We start from the raw sequence: 20,174 nt of genomic DNA, 5'->3' as shown, positions 1-20,174 counted from the left end.
GCCCAGGAGTGGGACACAGTTATGGGTTAAATATAATAATAATATAATAACTGACTATGAAATAGTTACTGTATGGGTGAAGTTATCTTTGTCGTTCAGACTTATAAGAAAAGAACAATTAAAAATAAATTGTGATGTGACATTGACAGTTAACTCACGTCTGTCATGCGTCTGTCTTTGCTTTTGCTTGCTTTTCATTTCAAACAAACGGAAAACAAACGGCTACTTTCATTTCATCTTTCATTGTTTTTGGATTTATCCGTTTCATTGATTCAAATTTAACTTCAGAAACGTGATTTTTATAAGAATTCTCAACAATTCTGCTCTAAAATAACTTCACGTGTACTATTATCAAACGTGTTAATTAATTATTGTAAAGATGATGTCAGTATATACGTTTAACCGGAGTGACAATGAGATCCTGCAGGAAATGGTGCGTGTTTTTAGCTCGGGCCGTGGCACCGCTCGCGAGCAGTGGAGCGCCCAGGCCGAGTTGATCGTAGAGCCAGTGGGGTGGGATGCATTGTGGAAACTATCAAAAGAGTTTTGTAAGAAGTTCGGTAAGTAAGATTTCGGTTCCTTTAATTAAGTCCTTCTGACCAAGTTAGACTCGAGCTGTAAATGCAGAGCCGATTTTAGATTTTAGCTAATTTTTGACTTACACCATGCTACTCTTGATATGTGGCTAATCTGCCACTGAGTAAAAGTACTGTTATTTAAAAAAAATAGGCAAATTCATCATTAATTGTCATTTTTTTTTAAATAATGTTAGATAAAAGTTGCTTATAAAACCTGCATGAAAACCTAGAATTGGGTGTTAGCTACTTGAGCAAACCATTGCATAATATCCTTTGGAGACACAGTGTGTGACCATGGGTAAATACTATAAATAAATAAATAAATATCATGGGACAATTGACACCAATTGACTTAGTCCCAAACTAAGCAAAGCTCGTAGTATGGATACTAGGCAACGGATAAACATATGAAAATAGATAAATACATACTTAAATAGATATTAGGGCGAATATTCGGCGTTTTTGCAGCGTTTTTTTTTCGTCATTGGTGTCTTCACATGTGTTATTAAAAGAGCTAATGCTCAGGGTTGTTTTTTATGTAAATTGAAGACAATGCCGATGCTGAATTTAGCGTGATTAAAGATTTTGTGACTTGTCTTTTTGTTGTACTATAATAAACGTGGGAAGCTAATGACGTTTGACCGCGCGGTCAAAACGCTCGAATATTCGCCCATTAAACATCCAAGACCTGAGAATAAACAGTCATATTATTCACACAAATGTCTGCCCCGGCCAGGGATCAAACCTGGGACCTCAAGCTTCATAGTTAGATTCTCTAACCACTTGGCTATCTGGTTGTCATACTATTATACTGTAGGCATTTCTTTGCAGTAAAGCAGTTTGAAACTCATAAAACGTAGTTATTTTTTTTTAAATCTTATATTTTAACAAGGCTTTAGTAATGATAATAATAATAAAAGATATTTATTCAATAGTTTGCTTACAATTTATACATAGGTACCTACATAACAAATAATAAGTACAATCAAACTATCAAAAGGGAAAGCGACAGCTTGTAATAACACTAAGGGGCTGTTTCACCATCCATTGATTAGTGTTAACTGGCGGTTAAATGTGATGCCGCCTCTATTTGTTTTGTTCAAATAGATGGAGATGGCATCACATTTAACCGTCAGTTAACACTAATCAATGGATGTTGTAACAGGCCCTAAATGTGACTATGTCAGCCTCACGGGGAGCCTTAGATACTTGTTACACTCTACCTTGTATCGAAACCTAGTCTCTGGATGCAAAGGCCTGTCTAATGAACTTGTAAATCCGTATCGCTTCTTCTGAAAGTGGTTGACCCAGAATCACATTTACACCTCCAGTTAACAGATCCATACCATCCAGATAGGTACCTGTTTCTGATGTCCTCTGATCACATTCCAGAAGAAAGTAAGGTCTTCAGTCTTATTACAACCTATACACACACTGGGTGATTGTACAAAATTTAGAAAATAAAAATGTCATTTTTGTTTCCAGAAGTGAGATTCCCCTGCATAGCCTATGTGACTGTCACATCAGTGGACTTTGAGAACTTGACGGCTTGCGTGGACATCCTCAGTGTTCAGCATGAAACTGTCACTCTACCTGAGTCCGTTGAAGATATTCCTCTGTATGAACTATGGCCAACCACAGAGCAACGAGAAAAGTGCATTAATGATGCTACTACTGCAGAATTTATTGATTTGTTAAGGTAAATACAAGGTTTGTTGTCAAGAAAAATACATATCTGTAACAAATTCAAACAAATAAAATAAACTGTGCTATTTTCTAAGATTAAAATAAAACTATCTTATGTCTTTACAAGGATCTCAAACTATCTTCTTTCCTAACTTAATTTAAATCGGTTCACAGGTTTGAGTGTGAGATTTAAAAGACAGTCTGATATACCTACTTACATATGAATAAAGAAAGTACCTACTTCATTTACAAACATCAATAAAATACAAATCATAATAAAAAAAAAATATAATATAAAAATAGTTTATTGAAAAGGTATCGCATTACAAAATTGCATTGCCGTTGGTCCCACACTAGGCAAAGCCTGTCACGTGGCAACCGGGATTCGGGTACAAAACTCTTAATATGCAAAGTTTGTCAATACTGGTACTCTTTTGCATTTATAATATTAGTCACAATAACAATTTCCTCAACAGATTCTACTATTCAAATATCTGGATGCCATGGGATGACCAGGATGACAAAGTGGTGCTTCCTAACACAATCGAGGACCGCATGCAACTATGGCTGGATGTCCAAAATGGTTCCATACCTAACTGCATAGCTCGCACCATTGTTCTGTTACGGACAAGTGCCATTGATGCTCACCGCAAACTGAAGGATTTGGACTCCTCCCTTTGTGAAGGAGGACTTACTGATGAGGATGGTAAGACTTCTGCAGTCAGCCAAATGTGTAGTCTATCAATTTTAAACAACTTCCTATCAAATGAATGAGCATGTTGCTTAAGCGAAACTTTCAAATTGACAGAAACATCACATCAACATTATTGTTCTGCAACTTCACAGGTCACATTTGGCTGATGGACGATGGTACACAGAATTTTCTAACCTCCTTGATTAATAATAGTTAACTATTAGGCCAGGGTTTCTCAATCTGAATAATGCAAAAATCAGACAGCAATTGTTTTGCGTCGCCTTTAGGTATAAATAAAAGAAAATGTGTAGCTCTAGTTACCCATGCCGTGACTTAGATACCGCCTAGTGAAGCCCTTGGGAGGGCGTTACGACGCAGTTTGGGAACCTTTGGACTAAGTCTTTACCATTACTTTATTCACTCACTGGAAACATTAGGTGTAGTAGTTAAATTTGCTTTGCTGCAAAAACTCTTATCTCTTGCGTATACAATATTAGAATGTACTAGGGGACAAACATTAATCAATCATCATTATCATATCAGCCATAGGACGTAGGACTTTCACTGTTGGATATAGGCTGGGAGCCATGGGGGATCTTGTTGATGGTCATCCTACACTGCGCTTGCCGATCCGCAGTCTCCATTCCAACATTTTTGTGACTTTGTTTGTTTGTGTTTTTGTGATTTTTGTAAGCAGATACAAAATTTTAATCCTCACACATCTGTCTTCTCCAGACTCTCTGCTGCCCCCATCCTACATATCTCTGTGTGCCGAGATGAACGCCCGTTTGGACGGGCTCATGTCCAAATGGACACTTTATGAGAACCCTCTCGTCAGAGAGCAGTATCTCGCAAAGGTGCGGAGCAAGTGGCGGAAACTGAAGAGTCAGAGAAATGTGAGTAACTGATCTATTTAACTTTACGTTGACTATATCAGGGGTGGTCAAGCGTTGATCGCGACTATTAGTTTCAGTTGATTATGGCAAAGCAGAAAAATAAATCTTTCTTTTCTCTACTCAGCGGCACAAAATTTGAGGTACTGCATACATTTGAGGGTGAGATTTTTTTCCTGCTCAGTACATTCGTTTACTTTTATCTTTTCCCTAGAACAGCTCAGGAATTTGATCAAATCGCTAAGAGAAATTATGAAATCCATCTGCCATTGACATAATTCTATCATTCCTCTAAAAGGGCTCGGAGACTTGATCAAATCACTGAATTCCGCAAGGGAAATGATACACCGCGATGTTTTTTTATCATCTCCCAGGACTTGATCATATCCCTGAGGAATTTGATCAAATCCCTGTTTTTATCATATCCCTGCAACATATATATAATCAGAATCTCAGAAACTTGAATTTGGTATGGAGGGGTTTTCGTGAATAACAAATCGATCTAGCTTGGTCTTATCTCTGGGAAAACGCTTATTAACGAGTTTAAGCCCGAGCAAAGCTCGGTCGCCCGGGTACTTAAACTAAACAATTGATCATAGGTATCTACATTTTCTTTGTGGAATGTATCCATCAAACTCACTTTCATTTTATTTTTAAATATTTCCTTGCTAACACCTCCGTTTCATCGCACTCTAGTTCTCTGTCCGCAGTAATTACAAAATCTTGGCTCCACATTACCTTTTGCACAACGTTACCTGAATGAACTATAAATAATTACTTTGCACACCCACAACCTTGCGATAGCTTGTGCTTGTGCGTGCTCGTTCGCTAAACGGATCGCTCTGAACTAGTACAATCGTACAAAGGTACTAGTTCGGACTTTTAGTTCTTTTAGTACACCAGTACAGTGAAAATCTGAAATGAAATAATCTATCTATGGCTCTTTTCTTTTCTGCTCCCACTCGTTCGTTTCGTTTGTTCGTGGTTCGTTCGGTTTGTTCTACGATCTACGATAACAGATCGTTTGGACCAACCTAAGCGTCCGTATTTGTGTAAAAAAACACTAAAATCGTCGTTGTTCTTAATGTAAATATTTTTATAGAATAATATTTGACACACACTAAATTTTGAATAAAACGACGAATGTAAGCAAGCGCAGGGCAAGCCCAGCAAGCGCATTCCGGTTTTTCGCCATCTAGCGTCACAATTGCAAAACACTACGAAAGCCTCATAGCTGAAATGTAGTCACATGTAGCCTATACTTTCGTATTCTCAATTTATTATTTTTATGGTGTTTCTAATCTTCAAATTAAGGAGTTGAATTAAGGTTGATGTGAAGTTGTGTTTATAAAATATGCTAGTCTTTATTTTAATCTTAATATTTCTACTTAATTTGGCTTATTCACATTTTATAATTTACAAATGTTAATAGTAGTGCCATCTATTGCTGTTTTTTTGTATTAAATATAGCTTGTAGGAATTGGTAGGCCATGTAAGTAAATAATAGTGATACAACACAAATTTGACTTTATTCATACCAGGTAGAGATTTGAAATTCGTAGTTCAACTCATGTTAAAACAAACTTTTATTAAGGCAAACAGAGTCTATAGAAGAATTTATTTGCTTACAAACAAGACGGCAGGTCAAAATAAAGTCGTCTCGCTTGCTCCCGCGCCGTAGTTCGGAGATGAGCGGTTTCGTTTCATTCCCTCTCGTACTACTCACATCTTTTCGTGCTTACGCTCTTGCGATCCGCGAGCGAGCGAGCGCGTAAGTGTAGGTACTAACAAAATGAACTAAAAGCAAAAACGTTACAGAGCAGTTTGTTCTAGTTCAGTGACGGGATTTAGTACATTTGAGATTTTAGTACATTTACTACACAAGCCTACGTCTATGCCACAAATGTGAGTTCATGAAGCTCCTCCACCTCCGCATTGCATTTAAGAACATACAGAAATGACACAAACCCAGCAATCACCACACTAACGCGTTTCGTACCTACTCAACCAGAGTTCATCCTCAAAGGAACAAAACCATTCACTATGCTATGAATTATGCTATGATTTGCAGTTCGAGATTTTTTTCAAAGTAGTCACGTTTCGCTTTTTTTTTTGCTTGGTAGAGGAAAAGCAGGATAAAAACAGTTTTGTCCTCTGCATAGTAAATGTAAGCAGTTTTACAGTTAAAATACTATTTTTACATTCCAGGTGGCAGTTCTCTGGCAAGGTGGTTCTATTTTCGAGCTCCAAGAGATATCCCAATTCCTGGTCTCTCGGGTTTCAAGGGAACAGTCGCTCACCATGATGGTGTCTGCAGAAGAGGCCCTGGCCATGGAGCCAGAAGAAGTTGTCATCTGCAGCGATGGTTATGAGATACCCGAGATGCCTCTGTCGCAAATATCGTTGTGCAGTTTTAAAGGTAACCAAACACCTTATTATCTAACACTCAGAATCACAATCGTTTTCTACACTTCTATCCGTCACATGGTGGAAGATGAGGGTAGAAAGAGATGATGAAAGTGATCGCAAGCTCCCGGCCGGTAGACAAGCCAATACGGCGACAGATCAAGCAGTTTACTTTAAAAGTAGGCTGTATTGTCTAACTCGCTGACGTTCGCAATCGCTGCACCATCTCTTTCTACCCTCGTCGTCATGCCGTGTTACAGAAAAAACCGGCCAAGCCAGATGCGAGTCGGACTCGCGCACGCAGGGTTATACGACTAAATATTCTATGAATATTTCAAGCGTCTACGTTATTATTATCGAGCAAAAAAATTGCAAAGAAATCACGTTTGTTGTATCGGAGCCCCCCTTTAATATTTTACAAGGGTTTAATACTCACGAAGACGCGCCCCTCCACAGTAAGTATAAGCTAATTGCCATTGCCTAAAAACAAGTTGTGTAGAACCATAAACTAAGACATCTGTACAACATACGCGCGGGCTCGAATACTTTCCCGCTCGCACAGTAACCTATCTCGCTCGGCGGCCCGATACACCCGAGCGCCTACGAAAGCTGCATTCGGAACTAATAAAAGGCGCTGCGCGGACGAGAGTGCATCATTCAGCTAGTGGTCTAGCTTGAGAGACGGCCTCTGCTATCCTCAAGTAAAACCAACAAGTGGGTACGGGGTGAGACGGCCTATGCTGTCCATTCCATAAACTCACAGTTGTATGCATATACTTTAGCTAGGTTATTTAAGTAAAGTAAGCTCTAAACCTGTTTTGTAAGTTTTCCTGAATAAACCTTCTGAATTGTCTTCCTGGCGCTTCATTCACCCTACAACACGGACAACACGGACGTATGAACAACACGGACTTTGTTATTGTTTTTACAGAAGGCGCCACACTGAAAGCTACCGACATGCGCACCTGTCTTTTTATGCTGAGTGACCAGTGTCGGATAGTCGGGTTAGTGTTGCACTGTGCACTGGTCAGCACGGTGATATTCATGCGCCCGGGCACACTGCATCTCGCCAGCTGCTCGCTACTGGACGACGCCAGTAGCTGCCAGGTACAGTCGCTATGCATATATTGCCACTTCTTTAAAAAAAACTCTTACCTCAAAATAGGTAATTTTTCTTAGTGAACTTTATAACCATTATGTCAAGGTTCAATTTTGTGGACATTTTGATTTTAGATACGAGGTTTTTTCAAAGTAGTGACTATACTGACGATATAAATGTAATAATAATAAATACAAGTAACCTAATTTTCACCCAGTTCTTTTGATACTTAGGGGCTGTTTCACCATCCATTGATTAGTGTTAACTGACGGTTAAATGTGATGCCGTCTCTATTTGTTTTGTTCGAATAGACGGAGACGGCATCACATTTAACCGTCAGTTAACACTAATCAATGGATGGCGAAACAGCCCCTTAATATACTAATTTTAACTTCAGCTTAACAAACTGCTTTATTTTACAGAGTGACTTCGCACAAGGCGTCATAGCTACGGCCGGTTCGAAGATCCTTATAGAAGACTGCACATTTGACAACTTCTATTCCGGCGTTGTTGTTCACAAGGGTGCTGAGGTAATTATAATTCATATGATGAATGTAGCTATGACGATCTGTATCTATCCTACTAATATTATAAATGCGAAAGTTTGTGAGTGAGTGAGTGAGTATGTTTGTTACTTCTTCACGCTGAAACGGCTGGACAGATTTAGATGAAATTTGGCAAAAAGTTATTTTATAACCTGGATAAAACAGGATACTTTTTATCCCGATATTGCCACGGGATAGGGATAAAATTTCTAATTAACAACTGCTGGGCTTAGAGTCGTGAAATTTGGTATGTATGTAGCTGGATGTCTGGAATAATACATAGGCTACTTTTTATCCCGATGTTCTCATGGGATAGGGATAAAATCTTGAACTAATAACCGCTGGGCTTAGAGTCATGAAATTTGGTATGTATGTAGCTGGACGTCTGGAATAATACATAGGCTACTTTTTATCCCGATGTTCTCATGGGATAGGTATAAAATCTTGAACTAATAACCGCTGGGCTTAGAGTCATGAAATTTGGTATGCAGATAGCTGGACATCTGGAATAAAACATAGGCTACTTTTTATTCCGATATTCCCACGGGTTAGGGATAAAATCTCGAAACAACAACCGCTGGGCTTAGAATCATGAAATTTGACTTGTTTTTAATATAATGTCAATGAAAATCACGATTTAATTTTCTGGAAATCCCGCGGGATGTGTTTATTCCAGAGGTCCAGCTACCTGCATACCAAATTTCATGTCTCTAAGCTCAGCGGTTGTTATTTCGAGATTCTATCCCTATCCCGTGGGAAGATCGGGATAAAAAGTATCCTATGTTTTAATCCAGGTTATAAACTAACTAATCCGTCAAGCCGTTTCAGCGTGAAGAAGGAACAAACATACTCACTTACTCAAAAACTTTCGCATTTATAATATTAGTAGGATACTAATTGTATTTATTTTTTAAGGTTGAGTTGAGAAACTGCGTCGTAAGGAATTGTGGCGTGGGCATCCAGATATACTCTGGCTCGCAAGTGGTACTCAACAACACTACTATAGCGGATTGTACCGAGCAAAGCATTCGCTGCGAGGTCGATCGAAATGGCAGCAAGGATTTGAACAAGTAATTTTTTTCTTTACTTCACCGTAAGAGTAGATGCAAGTAGAGATGATCTAGATATGAAAGTAAGGGATTGATGGCCGTAGACGAGGCCGGATAAAACTGTACTGGCCGAGGTTTGTATATTGCTTTTCTCAAACAATGTGAGGAAATGTTCCATCCATCCATCCATCCCGCCGCGTTGCATCGCATCGCATCGTATTTTTCAGACAGAGAGAAATTCTCTTATATTTATTTGTAAAAAAATATTTAGTTTAAGTATACCTACATACTTACTTAGATTTATTTCATTTAATGTAATTCCATCCATCCATCCCAGCCTATATACGTCCCACTGCTGGGCACAGGCCTCCTCTCAGAACAAGAGGGCTTAATGTAATTATTAAGTTTTTATTGGATTGTTTTTTATAAACAAGGAGAGAATCATATACATAACATTTTTATTATTATCCTAGGTGATATCGATGAAACATTTAAGTACTAAGTAATGCACATCACTAAAGTCGCTACAAAGTGCGAGCGAGAGATCTGCTAACCTCCCATGAGCGAGCGTGATGTTAGAAAAAGGGTTTTTATGGCCACAGAGCTCAGATGATAACGACCGGACTATAGGAAATGAAACAGTCTGGCAAATGAAACATCGGGGAATAATATTTCGCCGAAAATACAGAGAAACTCAGACCCCCCCAAGCTTAATGTGTGACGTAATTTAGCACCGTTCACAGTATTTCAATTATGTTTCAGTTTCAAGGAGCTTCAAATCATGCCGAACTGCAAACTTGGATCTGGTAACCTTCGCAAAGAGGTGCTTCTGGTGCAGCAAGACCACAATCTGAATTAGCAATAACGTAGTTTTATGATCCACGGTACCACTGAAGTGTAAAGATAGATATCTTTTACCTGGACTGTGCCTAGATCGTGATATCTTTTGAAACAAAAAAAATATAGTTCTTTTTATCTACTATATAAGTTCTCCAACTCTGAGGAGTCTGGGGCCATACTGCTCAAAAAAGACATTGGACCGACATATCGAAATTCCTGTTGAAAAGCTACCACACGAGACTTGTAATGTATTGTAAAACTCTTTATTGTACCTACATAAAAACACATGAAAAAAACAGAACACAACATTAATGATTATGAGATTATAAGCCATGAATTGCTATACAAAATGATTTAATTCCTGTTCACATACTTGTTACAGCAATTAACTGAAAACGTGCCATAAGTAAGCAATATTAATGTATTTTTAATAAGTTATTAGAAAAGTAGAGCAGAATAAAATAAGAAATGTAAGAAACTTATTGCTTAAATAAACACTCGTTATTTAATTAATAATATTGAATTAAGTAATTATCCATGCATGACTTCCAAAATTTCATTATAAAAGCTTGCGTCTATTTAACGTCAACCGGATTCCTTTTTAATGAATTGCATAATATGCAAGCACTCTGCAAAAAGCCTCTTCCTTTTTCCAAATTTCTGTTCAAATTGGAAGTGTGGTAAAAAAATTATGCACTTTTTGTTTGACTTTAAGAAATATTTCATTATTTATGCTATAAATATAATACCATGCTGTTTTAATAAGAGCGTACCATCAGCCAAATATGTGGTCTACCACCCTAAGTTGATAATCGTTTGCATGTCATAAAACAATAACGCCAATAGACGTGTCTGTCAACTTGAAAGTTCGACTTTAGCAACATATTCAGTTGATAGGAATTTGTTTAAAAATTGATAGACCACTTATTTGGCTGATGGTACACTTGAACTAGCGTTTTAATGCCGTTCAGAACTTGAAATAAAAGATCGGGTTTTCTTTTTCTTTCTCATTTGAATCTTCACGAAAACGAAGAATACCGACCAGTCCCGAGCGATACGTTAACATTCTGGTTTTACTGTACTATAAGTTGTAGTAAAGTACAAAAGTGCCTTAACTGACATGACAGAGCAGCTTTAATATACTTTAGTTAAATGGAATCTAACACGGTTTCGATATATTGTCGTGTTGAATATAAGGAACTTTCTTTTAAATGTTGTTTTATTCTGAAAGATGTACAGTCGGCAGCAGAAAAAAATTAGCAGTTGAGGTGCTCAAAATTTATTAATTTCTTGGCAGTATTACCGTAACCGCTCATCCACTTCTGCTGCCGACGGTAAAAACTTCCTTCTCAGCACCCTTCCTTTTTTTATAAGAGGGGGCAGACCAGCATGCGTGCATAAATACACTTTTATGGTAACTGTTTAAATTATCAGACCAATATAAACTACCTTTTAGTTAAAATACACTCATTCTAATAGATTAAACATGGCCTGGCAACATTGAGTTCCAGTGTCTCGCTGCCGCCTCCATCGTCAGATCAGTTCGATTATTATTCTATTTGTTGTCAGAAATAATAAACTTTAGTGTCTTAAAAAATTAAGTCCGTCAGTTATGTTACTAGAAAATATTACGGTATTTTTTTTGTCATCTAAACAAAAAATTATGAAGATAAAGTCAGTTGTTCCGCGTGAGGTCACGGTCCCACTCCCGCACTTTGAGGCGCTTCATCTTAGTCATTTTTTTTTTATTGATAATCTAACTAACGAACTAAATTGAATACCTAATATTATTGTAATTTTTTACCCAAGAAACCACCCTCTCGTATTTTTGTTGCAATGGCATGGCCCTTTACTACGAATCGTCTAAATGCAATCGTAATTCTTATTGTCAATGTCTAATAACAACAAAATAAAAAATAATAACGCTTTAACGCTTCGCAACTTTTTGGTCTTCACCGATGTGAATGCGGGTAGTTGTGCGCCGGTGTCAGTTTCGTCGGGCAGACGCGCGAGCAGAGCGGTGGCGCGTAGTGTGCGTGTTGCGGCAGCCGCCGAGTCGCTACGAAATAGCCTGAGAAGAAGAGCTACGAAATAGCCCGAAACATGTCGAGCAAAACTCGGTTTAAGACGTATATTATGGAATATAGTTAGGTATTCAGTTAACTTTTTATTATGTATTCTTTTTAGGGTTCCGTACCCAAAGGGTAAAAACAGGACCCTATTCTCCACTCCACTGTCAGTCTGTCTGTCTGTCACCAGGCTGTACGTCATGAACCTGATAGCTAGACTGTTGAAATTTTCACAGATGTTGTATTTCTGTTGCCGCTATAACAACAAATACCAAAAACAGAATAAAATAAATATTTAAGGGGGCTCCCATACACCAAACGTGATTTTTTTACAGTTTTTTTGCTCGATATTAATAACGGGAACAAGTTGACGCTTGAAATATTCATGGAATATTTAGTTGTATAATTTACTTTAAAAAAAAATAGTTAAAATAAAATATATATTTAAGGGGGGCTCCATATACGTAGCAAGCCTGACTTTTTGCCGTTTTAGCTAATTTCTAATAGTGTATAGAGAATGGTGCGGAACCGTTTGACGACCACTGCCATATTGAATCTATCACAATACATCATTCGTATATCTAATAGTGATCGCGATTCGCGATTGACCGGTTCAATACCCGTTTTGCCGGTGACGTTACACAACTAGTTACTGAGGCTGTGGTACTGGCAAGATGTGGTCGTCAACGCTCTCATTGTTTTTGATCGGTGTTCATGTGAGTTTTTAATCAATAACATATAAAATCCTTTTTTTATTAGCTCATTATTGTGTCCCACTGTAGGGCAAAAGCCTCACTATAAATGGCCTCAGGTTTTCACGTGACAGGCTTAGCCTAGTGTGGAACCAACGGAAACCCTACTTGTAATTTGTTTTTGCTTTTAATAAACCATTTTGATTTTTGATTTTTTTTTTTGAAAATTGAAAATGAATATATTTTTGTCCGTTTTGTTACGTATACGTGTTAGGTATACAACTGTTATTCTTGATTTACGTTTCTAAATAAATAAATAAGTACGATGCGGATGGGTAGTGATTAATTTTTGTTTTATAATTGAATTTAAGAACCTATTATTATTTAGATTTTTTTGTATTTTTTTTATTGTTGTTTTTAATATTGTGATTTCAGTTCTTCTTTTTATTTAATGTAATATTTTTGTGTAATTCTTGTTTGTTAATTAAAATAAAATATAAATAAATAAATATAAACAGATATCATGGGACACTTGACACCAATTGACCTAACTAAGTAGTCCCAAACTAAGCAAAGGTTGTACTATGGATACTAAGTAGGCAACTGATAAACATACTTATATCGATAAATAGATACATATATATATAAACATCCAAGACCCGAGAACAAACATTCGTATTATTCTTACAAATAATCTGCCCGGCCGGGAATCGAAACGGGACCTCAAGCTTCGTAGTCAGGTTCTCTAACCACTTCTGATCTGAGGGAACATTCAATAGGTTAAATGAAGTTAACTCTAACTGTTACGTACTCTTTAAAACGTTATCAAAAATTAAGATAACTAGTAATGCGCATGTACCTTTGAGTATTTATCTAGAATATATTATTATTATCTAGAATATATTATTATTATCATCTAGAATATATTATTATTATCATCTATAATATATTACCTATACGCAGTAAATTAGCTATTACATGTAATTTTGAACCTGAAACTACGGTGAGACTCACTCATATTAAATATATTAACCCGGATAACTCACGTCTTAAATCGAGTTTAGCTCGACATGTTTCGGGCTAATCCGTAGCCCTTCCTCTTAGGAGCAACGCGACTCGGCGGCTGCTGCAACACGCGCGTGTCGATTTAAGACGCGAATTATCCGGGTCAATATTTAATATGAGCTATTACTTGTATTGTGAAAATAGTTTAAAAAGTTCCTAATTTACGACACTTTTTTAAAAATCGTACTTAAATGTGTTTAATTCATATATTATTATTCAGCAAAGAGGACTAAAAAAGTGAGTTTTCTTTACGTCCCCTTAGGTCTAACTGTACACTAAGTGCAAAATTTTACGTAGGTACAGTCGAGTTCATAAACTTGTGAGCTAAAATTTGATCAAAAATATCTGAACACGACTCTACCTATTATGAACTGCGTAGAAGCGTGTTCAGATATTTTTGATCAAATTTTTGCTCACAAGTTTATGAACTCAACTGTATCTACCCAGATAAAATAAGTATCATAGTAATCGTCAACTAGGTTCCGTGCCCTTGTTTACTTATGTTATGATAATTGCGGCCATTAACCCATTCTTCTCTTTCGCACATGCAAACCGGTTCGTAAGAGATACCTAAATGATAAAACTTCACGGAAAAAACCCTTGGGGCCTATTTTTAAATTCCATTATATGAAAATAGTGTACTTACCTTAATTTGTGAATTGTAACAAAACTGCAGCTTGATAGTACATTTTTATTACTTGAATGTTATTTAGGTACAGCGATTTGTTTTAGTATTTGAAACGAATTTAAAAGGAAAACTATAAATGTGGCAATCCGTAGCAAAAGGGTCCTTATGGCAGCCTGCCACAAGCCACAAATCGATACCTCCTACGTATACTGGTACAAGTGACAAATTCCTGATTTTTAGTTTTTTGCAATTTTGTGATTAATATTTCCTTATTTACCTACCACAAAAAATTTGCACGGATATTCCTATTAGTTTTGGAAATAAAGTGACGTATATTAATGCATCTAACACCGTTTTGCTAATCGGTACAACGTATACTGAGGCAACCGACATGCACCACTATACGCGGCACCGATATTGTCGCGGGGCCGGGGAAGTCCAGTGTAACTGGCAGTTGCCTCAGTGTACGCGCTAGCCGTCGCTGCGTGCGGACCGTTTAAACTGTTCTACGAACACATAGTTTTGGTCTGACAATTGCGGAGGGCAAGACCACAATAGCCGTATTTCTCATAGACAGTCATGGAAACTAAATCCAATGTGAAACCTTTTCGTGATCTATTTCGCTATGATTTCTTTGGCAAATGTATGGGATGTCAACATAACATTGGTAGTACAACGGTTCCACCCAGTACCAGTACGTGATTCAGTTTCCTCGGCTATACCTACATGTACGCGTGCTAGAAATATAACATTGCAGTATTACATTGCATTCTGGTAGTTGAGCATCCCCAAAAAGAAGGCGAAGGTATGCATGCTTTAATTAAAATGAGAACAGTAAATTTCAATATACCTACAGGTTGATAAAAAAAATCCTGTACTATACTGTAACCCATATTAGGGCTACTGATTACTAATACGATATAAGTGGGAAGATATCGAAATTAGAAAGTCTTCTTGCGACTCCACTTCCATGCAAAACTTTTTTTTTTTCGAATCACAGTATTTTTCTACTTGGATCATATTAGTAATTAGAAGCCCTAATGTGGTTTAAAGTATAGTACAGGTTTTTAATAACCCCCTATACACATTTTTTTATACACACCTAAGAAATGGTACCTGGCTATGTATATGGCGAAAACGGGTAAACCGTATGAAGTTATAGAAGTTTCCCAAGACTCGGAAACAGACACAAAATTTAAATCTGTTGTCAAGAAGACATTAATATATAAGGCGTATTATTAAAATTAATGATTATATCATGGATAGGGAAATTTGGAAATAATTCCGATCCGCATTGGCGAGTGCTTACTCCAAATAGCGAATTGAGAACTGTTTTAAATATGTAGTTGTGCTAAATACTTGTGATGTATAGATATCACTAAAATATGATTGTAAATCTGTTTTCAAAATATACCTAGGTTTATTGCCAGACTCTTCTCAACAGAGGTTTTTTCGAACCGGTGGTAGATTTTTTTGACATTCATAAGTGCTTGTTACAATCTAAATTGAATAAAGATATTTTGACTTTGACTCAATATTTCATGTCAAAGCTGGGCTTAAGTAAAGTGCTAATCAGACTCGCGCACGAAGGGTTCCATACCATCTATACAACTTCATTAGGGTTAGCAAAAAAATGGCAAAAAAATTACATTTGTTGTATGGGGCCCCCTTAAATATTTATTCTGTTCTATTTTTTGTTATATATATATTATATCGACTACAGTTATACATAATCTGTGAAAATTTCAACTGTCTAACTATCATGGTTCATGAGATACAGCCTGGTGACAGACGGACGGACAGCGAAGTAGTATATAGAAGTAGGGTTTCCGTTTAAACCCTTTGGGTACGGAACCCTGAAGAGGCACAAAAAGCTAAACCGTTATGTGGATACAAATGGGTGCGATGCGATATATGTATCACATGAGGAACCTTTCACAATAAAATACGAGTACACATTTGAACAGGAATACGAATCCATTGAATGGGCTTCCATTAATTTAAAGCACTTAATACAATTACTTTTCTTAATAAAACCATTTATGTTTCAAGTGAGGTTTTTTATAAAGGTATATTTCTGTATTTTGTATAGCACGTTTAAAACATTACTAGCGGTATATTGGTACAAGTGGCATGCTAATGTTAGCGTATATTGATGCAAGTGATAAAAACGTTTATAAATCAATAGATGAAGGTAAAAGAGCATCTGTTTTATTGTTCATTGCAAGCCATATAAGTATTTCATCTAAAAATTCATATACAATATAAAATATCGTTAGATCAGTAATCTACGCATTACGCCGTATACTGGAGCAAGTGGTAATTAGCTCAGTATACCGCACAACTACAAGATGTAAAATACGCGTATAGTAGTGTATCTGCAATTTTCTCAAAAACTATAAGAAATTTAAAAATTCCATGAATACAGGTAGAAAGCAAATATTTTCTTTGGAACCAATGCAAAATTTTGAAAAGTTATATCATCAAATGAGAAAGTTACAGGTTTTGGAACCTTTGAACAGCTCTCCTGTAAATGTATGATTATGCACTTGTACCAGTATACGTAGGAGGTGTCGAAATGTATTGCAGCCCTTTCCCACAGACGTCCAGTTTTGTTGGATCGGTTTTTTTACTATACCGCAAAAATCATACCTGTTGTGTTCACACACAGAAGTTTGCATCCTGTTTTTTACGGGATAGCAGCAGTCGGGGAAGAAAACAATACCGGTCAAGAGCGTGTCGGATACGCCCAAAATAGGGTTCCGTAGCCATTATGAAAAAATTAAGTAATATTTTTCTAAGGATTTCGTATTTTATACGGAATCTTCCAAGTTTAGGTATATTTTATACCTTAGGCTGCTATTTACTCTTAAACTACTAATAATTCTCAAGCAAACTTAGCCGATATAGTTTTCCTTGAAAGTTTGATATACTTACTACCATTCTGGATTTTTTAAAATTTTTCCACCCACCGGTTTAGATTTTAGAGGGGGGGGACGCTGGATTTTAATGAAAATTTGCACTTTAAAGTTGAATATTTTGCAAACAAATCACTGAATCGAAAAATCGTTTTTTTAAAAGACCTATCCAACGATACCCTACATTATAAGGTTGGACGAGAAAAAAAAACATCCCTACTTTACGTCTATCATATGGGAGGTACACTAAAAGCATTTTTTTTTGTCATTTTTATTGTACCATTTTGTCGGCATAGTTTACATACATATTCGTGCAAAATTACAGCTTTCTAGCATTGATAGTCCCTGAGCAAAGCCGCGGACGGACAGACAGACAGACAGACATATAAGACATGGCGAAACTATAAGGGTTCCGTTTTTGCCATTTTGGGTCCGGAACCCTAAAAACGTATGCATGCTAGTGGGAACACTTCCATTAAACTATTTATGTACGTAACTAAATCGGATACCGCTTTTTACTGGACCCAGTCGTCCGGTTTGTAGTATAAAAAACCGAATGCTCAAGTGAATGTTACCACAGTAGGTATACACTACTAAACATGATCCGGGTGATCCTGATCCTGCAAAAAACCGAATCCGCAAAAACGGGACGTTGCCGTGGGAAAGGGCTCTTAGGGTTTTCCATCGTATTTTATCGGAAAAAGTCTCGGGAACAGTGCATTTTCCGGGATAAATAGTAGATTGTTCAACAAGGGACTAAAACAAGCCATAATGATACGAGAGGTTTAGCCACCTGAGCAGAGCGAGGGTGGCTATAGTTCGAGTGGCATTATGGTTGTTTAGTCTTTCGTTAAACACACTACTTTTCACTTTGAATGTGAGGAAAAAAAACAATGTTCTGTTCAAAATTACAATATTACTTTTTAAAAACGTACGCTCGACTAATGGACAGGCCATCTGTTCAAAATTCAAATAGAAAAAAAAATTGTTGCGCGGTTTTTTCTTTTCTTTTATTATTTATGAAGTGACGTTTTAAATGCTTGCATATTTAGTCAATAGTTTAAAAATTGAAAACTAAGTAATTGGACTATGCATAATAAAATGAATCAATCCTTAGTATAATTGAATAGCAATAGCGACAAAATGTAAGGTGACCCGATACTTAGGTACTTGGCCAGTTTTCTAAGTATCTGGTTTACGTTACACAATAGTTCAATGAGGTTCAATCTCTCAAACAATAGATAGCGTAAGAAATCATGGCGATTTTGCCTGTCATTGTTGATCGTAGTATTTTATTTGTGGGTAGATATATACCTATACATTCAGTATTACATCATCTGTGGCCTGTGGTACAGTCAAAGACAGAAATATGCATTCGTCTAAGTTACGTTCCAATAGCGGTGCCCTACCGTCGTTGAATATTTTCTGTCCTAATGAAGCAGCAATGGTCGAAAGATCATTTGGTAAGTATATTATTTTTTCTCCGGTTGTAACTGAAAATATTTTTTTTCCTTCGGCTGCTTAGAATAACTTGGTTAGTTAACTTAATATGTTTTTCTGAAAAATCAATTGTTTTAGTATTATTAATATTATATGAAACAATCATTCGACGAAACACTACATAATCTGCCACAGCAGAGCATGCAAAAATATCCGATACGACCGGCAGGCCCTAGAAATAGAGTCGTATCAGATATTTATGCACGCTTTTTGTGTCAGATATTGGTGCTCGTGACTGTAGGTATGAATTCTTTGACATGATTAATATATATGCATAAGTATTTGACTAATACTCGTATAATAATTGTTTTACAATCGCCGCGCATTACAATGAAAAAATAATGGAGAGATACGATAATAGAGAGGTAAACTTTAACTTGATAATTGTAAAGAGGATCTTTACGGACCGACAGACAACGAACTGATCCGATAAAGGTTCCTTTTAAAGCACGGAACTCTGAAAAACGTTAGTTTCTTGATTTTAGGTTCTCAAAACAAAGTAATTAAAGTGAGGCCATACGAATAAAAAATCTTCCTGCATCCTTTATTATCCTTTATGGATCTACTCATGACAAGAATAACATAGTCTTTACCTAACATTATGTGGTGAATAAATTATCTAATTGAGGATGCATTTTTTCTGGTAAAACTGGTTTCAACACAACTATTAACAATTAAGGGGCTGTTTCCCCATCCATTGATTAGCGTTAACCGACGGTTAAATGTGATGCCGTCTCCGTCTATTCGAACAAAACAAATCGCATCGCACCTAACCGCCAGTTAACACTAATCAATGGATGGTGAAACAGCCCCTTAATCTTCTGTCTGTGCATCCATGTCTCAGTTTGTATTTTCGATATCTAGTAACCTTCACGGACTAACGGACTGATGAAAATTAAGTAGGTATACGAGTATTCAATAATATTCGTCAGTAGATACATTTTAATCATAGAAAATCAGCACAGTACAAGTAATAGGTAGTAGATTGACTCAGCAGTATTCTTGAAATTTGTACCTACGGCTGGGCGTCCACAAAAAGTAAAACAGAAGTGTGTAGATTTTTATTGTATGCGTGTAGAAATAAAACATTATGTTAATTTTATGATTATCTATTTATTAATTAAATTATAAGTTGGTAATAGAAAAGAAATGCGTGTATTGCGGCAAATTCGAAACGACTTGTTGTTGAATTTTATCACATAAAAATCTCATTCTTATGAAAAGTTATTACCGAGCGCTATAGCCACGTTACGGAATCGAAACGGGGGTGAATAGAGCGGGCAGCACGGCACAGCAGTCGTCCAGTGGCACTACGCAGCAGGGCTACTCCGAAAACTCGAAACTCGAAGTTCGTGTCATGCGGTCCCTCTGACACTTATACTATTTAATACGAGAGCGAGAGGGACCGCACGACACGAACTTCGAGTTTCGAGTTTCGGAGTAGCCCTGCAGTTTTGTCTTGCGAAGATCGGTTAGCGGCCGTGTAAATGACGCTTGGCTGTGTGTGTGCGT

The 20,174-nt window shown here is 36.9% G+C and overlaps 2 protein-coding genes across 2 annotated transcripts in view; both read left to right on the top strand.

The window, feature by feature from the left end:
• The first annotated feature begins 147 nt into the window (after positions 1 to 147).
• On the top strand, positions 148 to 11,002 carry nesd (SHC binding and spindle associated nessun dorma). Its single transcript, XM_074092033.1, has 9 exons — positions 148 to 560; positions 2,064 to 2,277; positions 2,741 to 2,970; positions 3,694 to 3,854; positions 6,060 to 6,270; positions 7,189 to 7,364; positions 7,779 to 7,886; positions 8,817 to 8,971; positions 9,713 to 11,002. The coding sequence occupies exons 1-9, from the start codon at positions 380 to 382 to the stop codon at positions 9,807 to 9,809; spliced, it is 1,533 nt and encodes a 510-aa protein (XP_073948134.1). The 5' UTR covers positions 148 to 379; the 3' UTR covers positions 9,810 to 11,002.
• A 1,464-nt stretch (positions 11,003 to 12,466) lies between these two features.
• LOC141431046 (aldo-keto reductase AKR2E4-like) overlaps positions 12,467 to 20,174 on the top strand; it is a 28,656-nt gene continuing 20,948 nt past the window's right edge. Inside the window, exon 1 of the mRNA XM_074092015.1 lies at positions 12,467 to 12,575. Within this exon, the coding sequence (XP_073948116.1) occupies positions 12,534 to 12,575 (42 nt within the window). The 5' untranslated portion in view covers positions 12,467 to 12,533. The remainder of the gene's footprint in view (positions 12,576 to 20,174) is intronic.

Source organism: Choristoneura fumiferana, chromosome 9 (genome assembly GCF_025370935.1).
Source record: "Choristoneura fumiferana chromosome 9, NRCan_CFum_1, whole genome shotgun sequence".
Taxonomy (NCBI): domain Eukaryota; kingdom Metazoa; phylum Arthropoda; class Insecta; order Lepidoptera; family Tortricidae; genus Choristoneura; species Choristoneura fumiferana.
Note: the sequence above shows the minus strand (reverse complement) of the source record. Positions and strands in the feature narration are given on the sequence as shown.

Excerpts from the sequence above, each read along its gene's own strand:
- nesd (XM_074092033.1), top strand. The coding sequence starts at position 380 with ATGATGTCAGTATATACGTTTAACCGGAGTGACAATGAGATCCTGCAG. Across the intron at positions 2,971-3,693 it reads AGGACTTACTGATGAGGATG|ACTCTCTGCTGCCCCCATCC; the intron begins GTAAGACTTCTG and ends TGTCTTCTCCAG. Across the intron at positions 8,972-9,712 it reads GGCAGCAAGGATTTGAACAA|TTTCAAGGAGCTTCAAATCA; the intron begins GTAATTTTTTTC and ends ATTATGTTTCAG.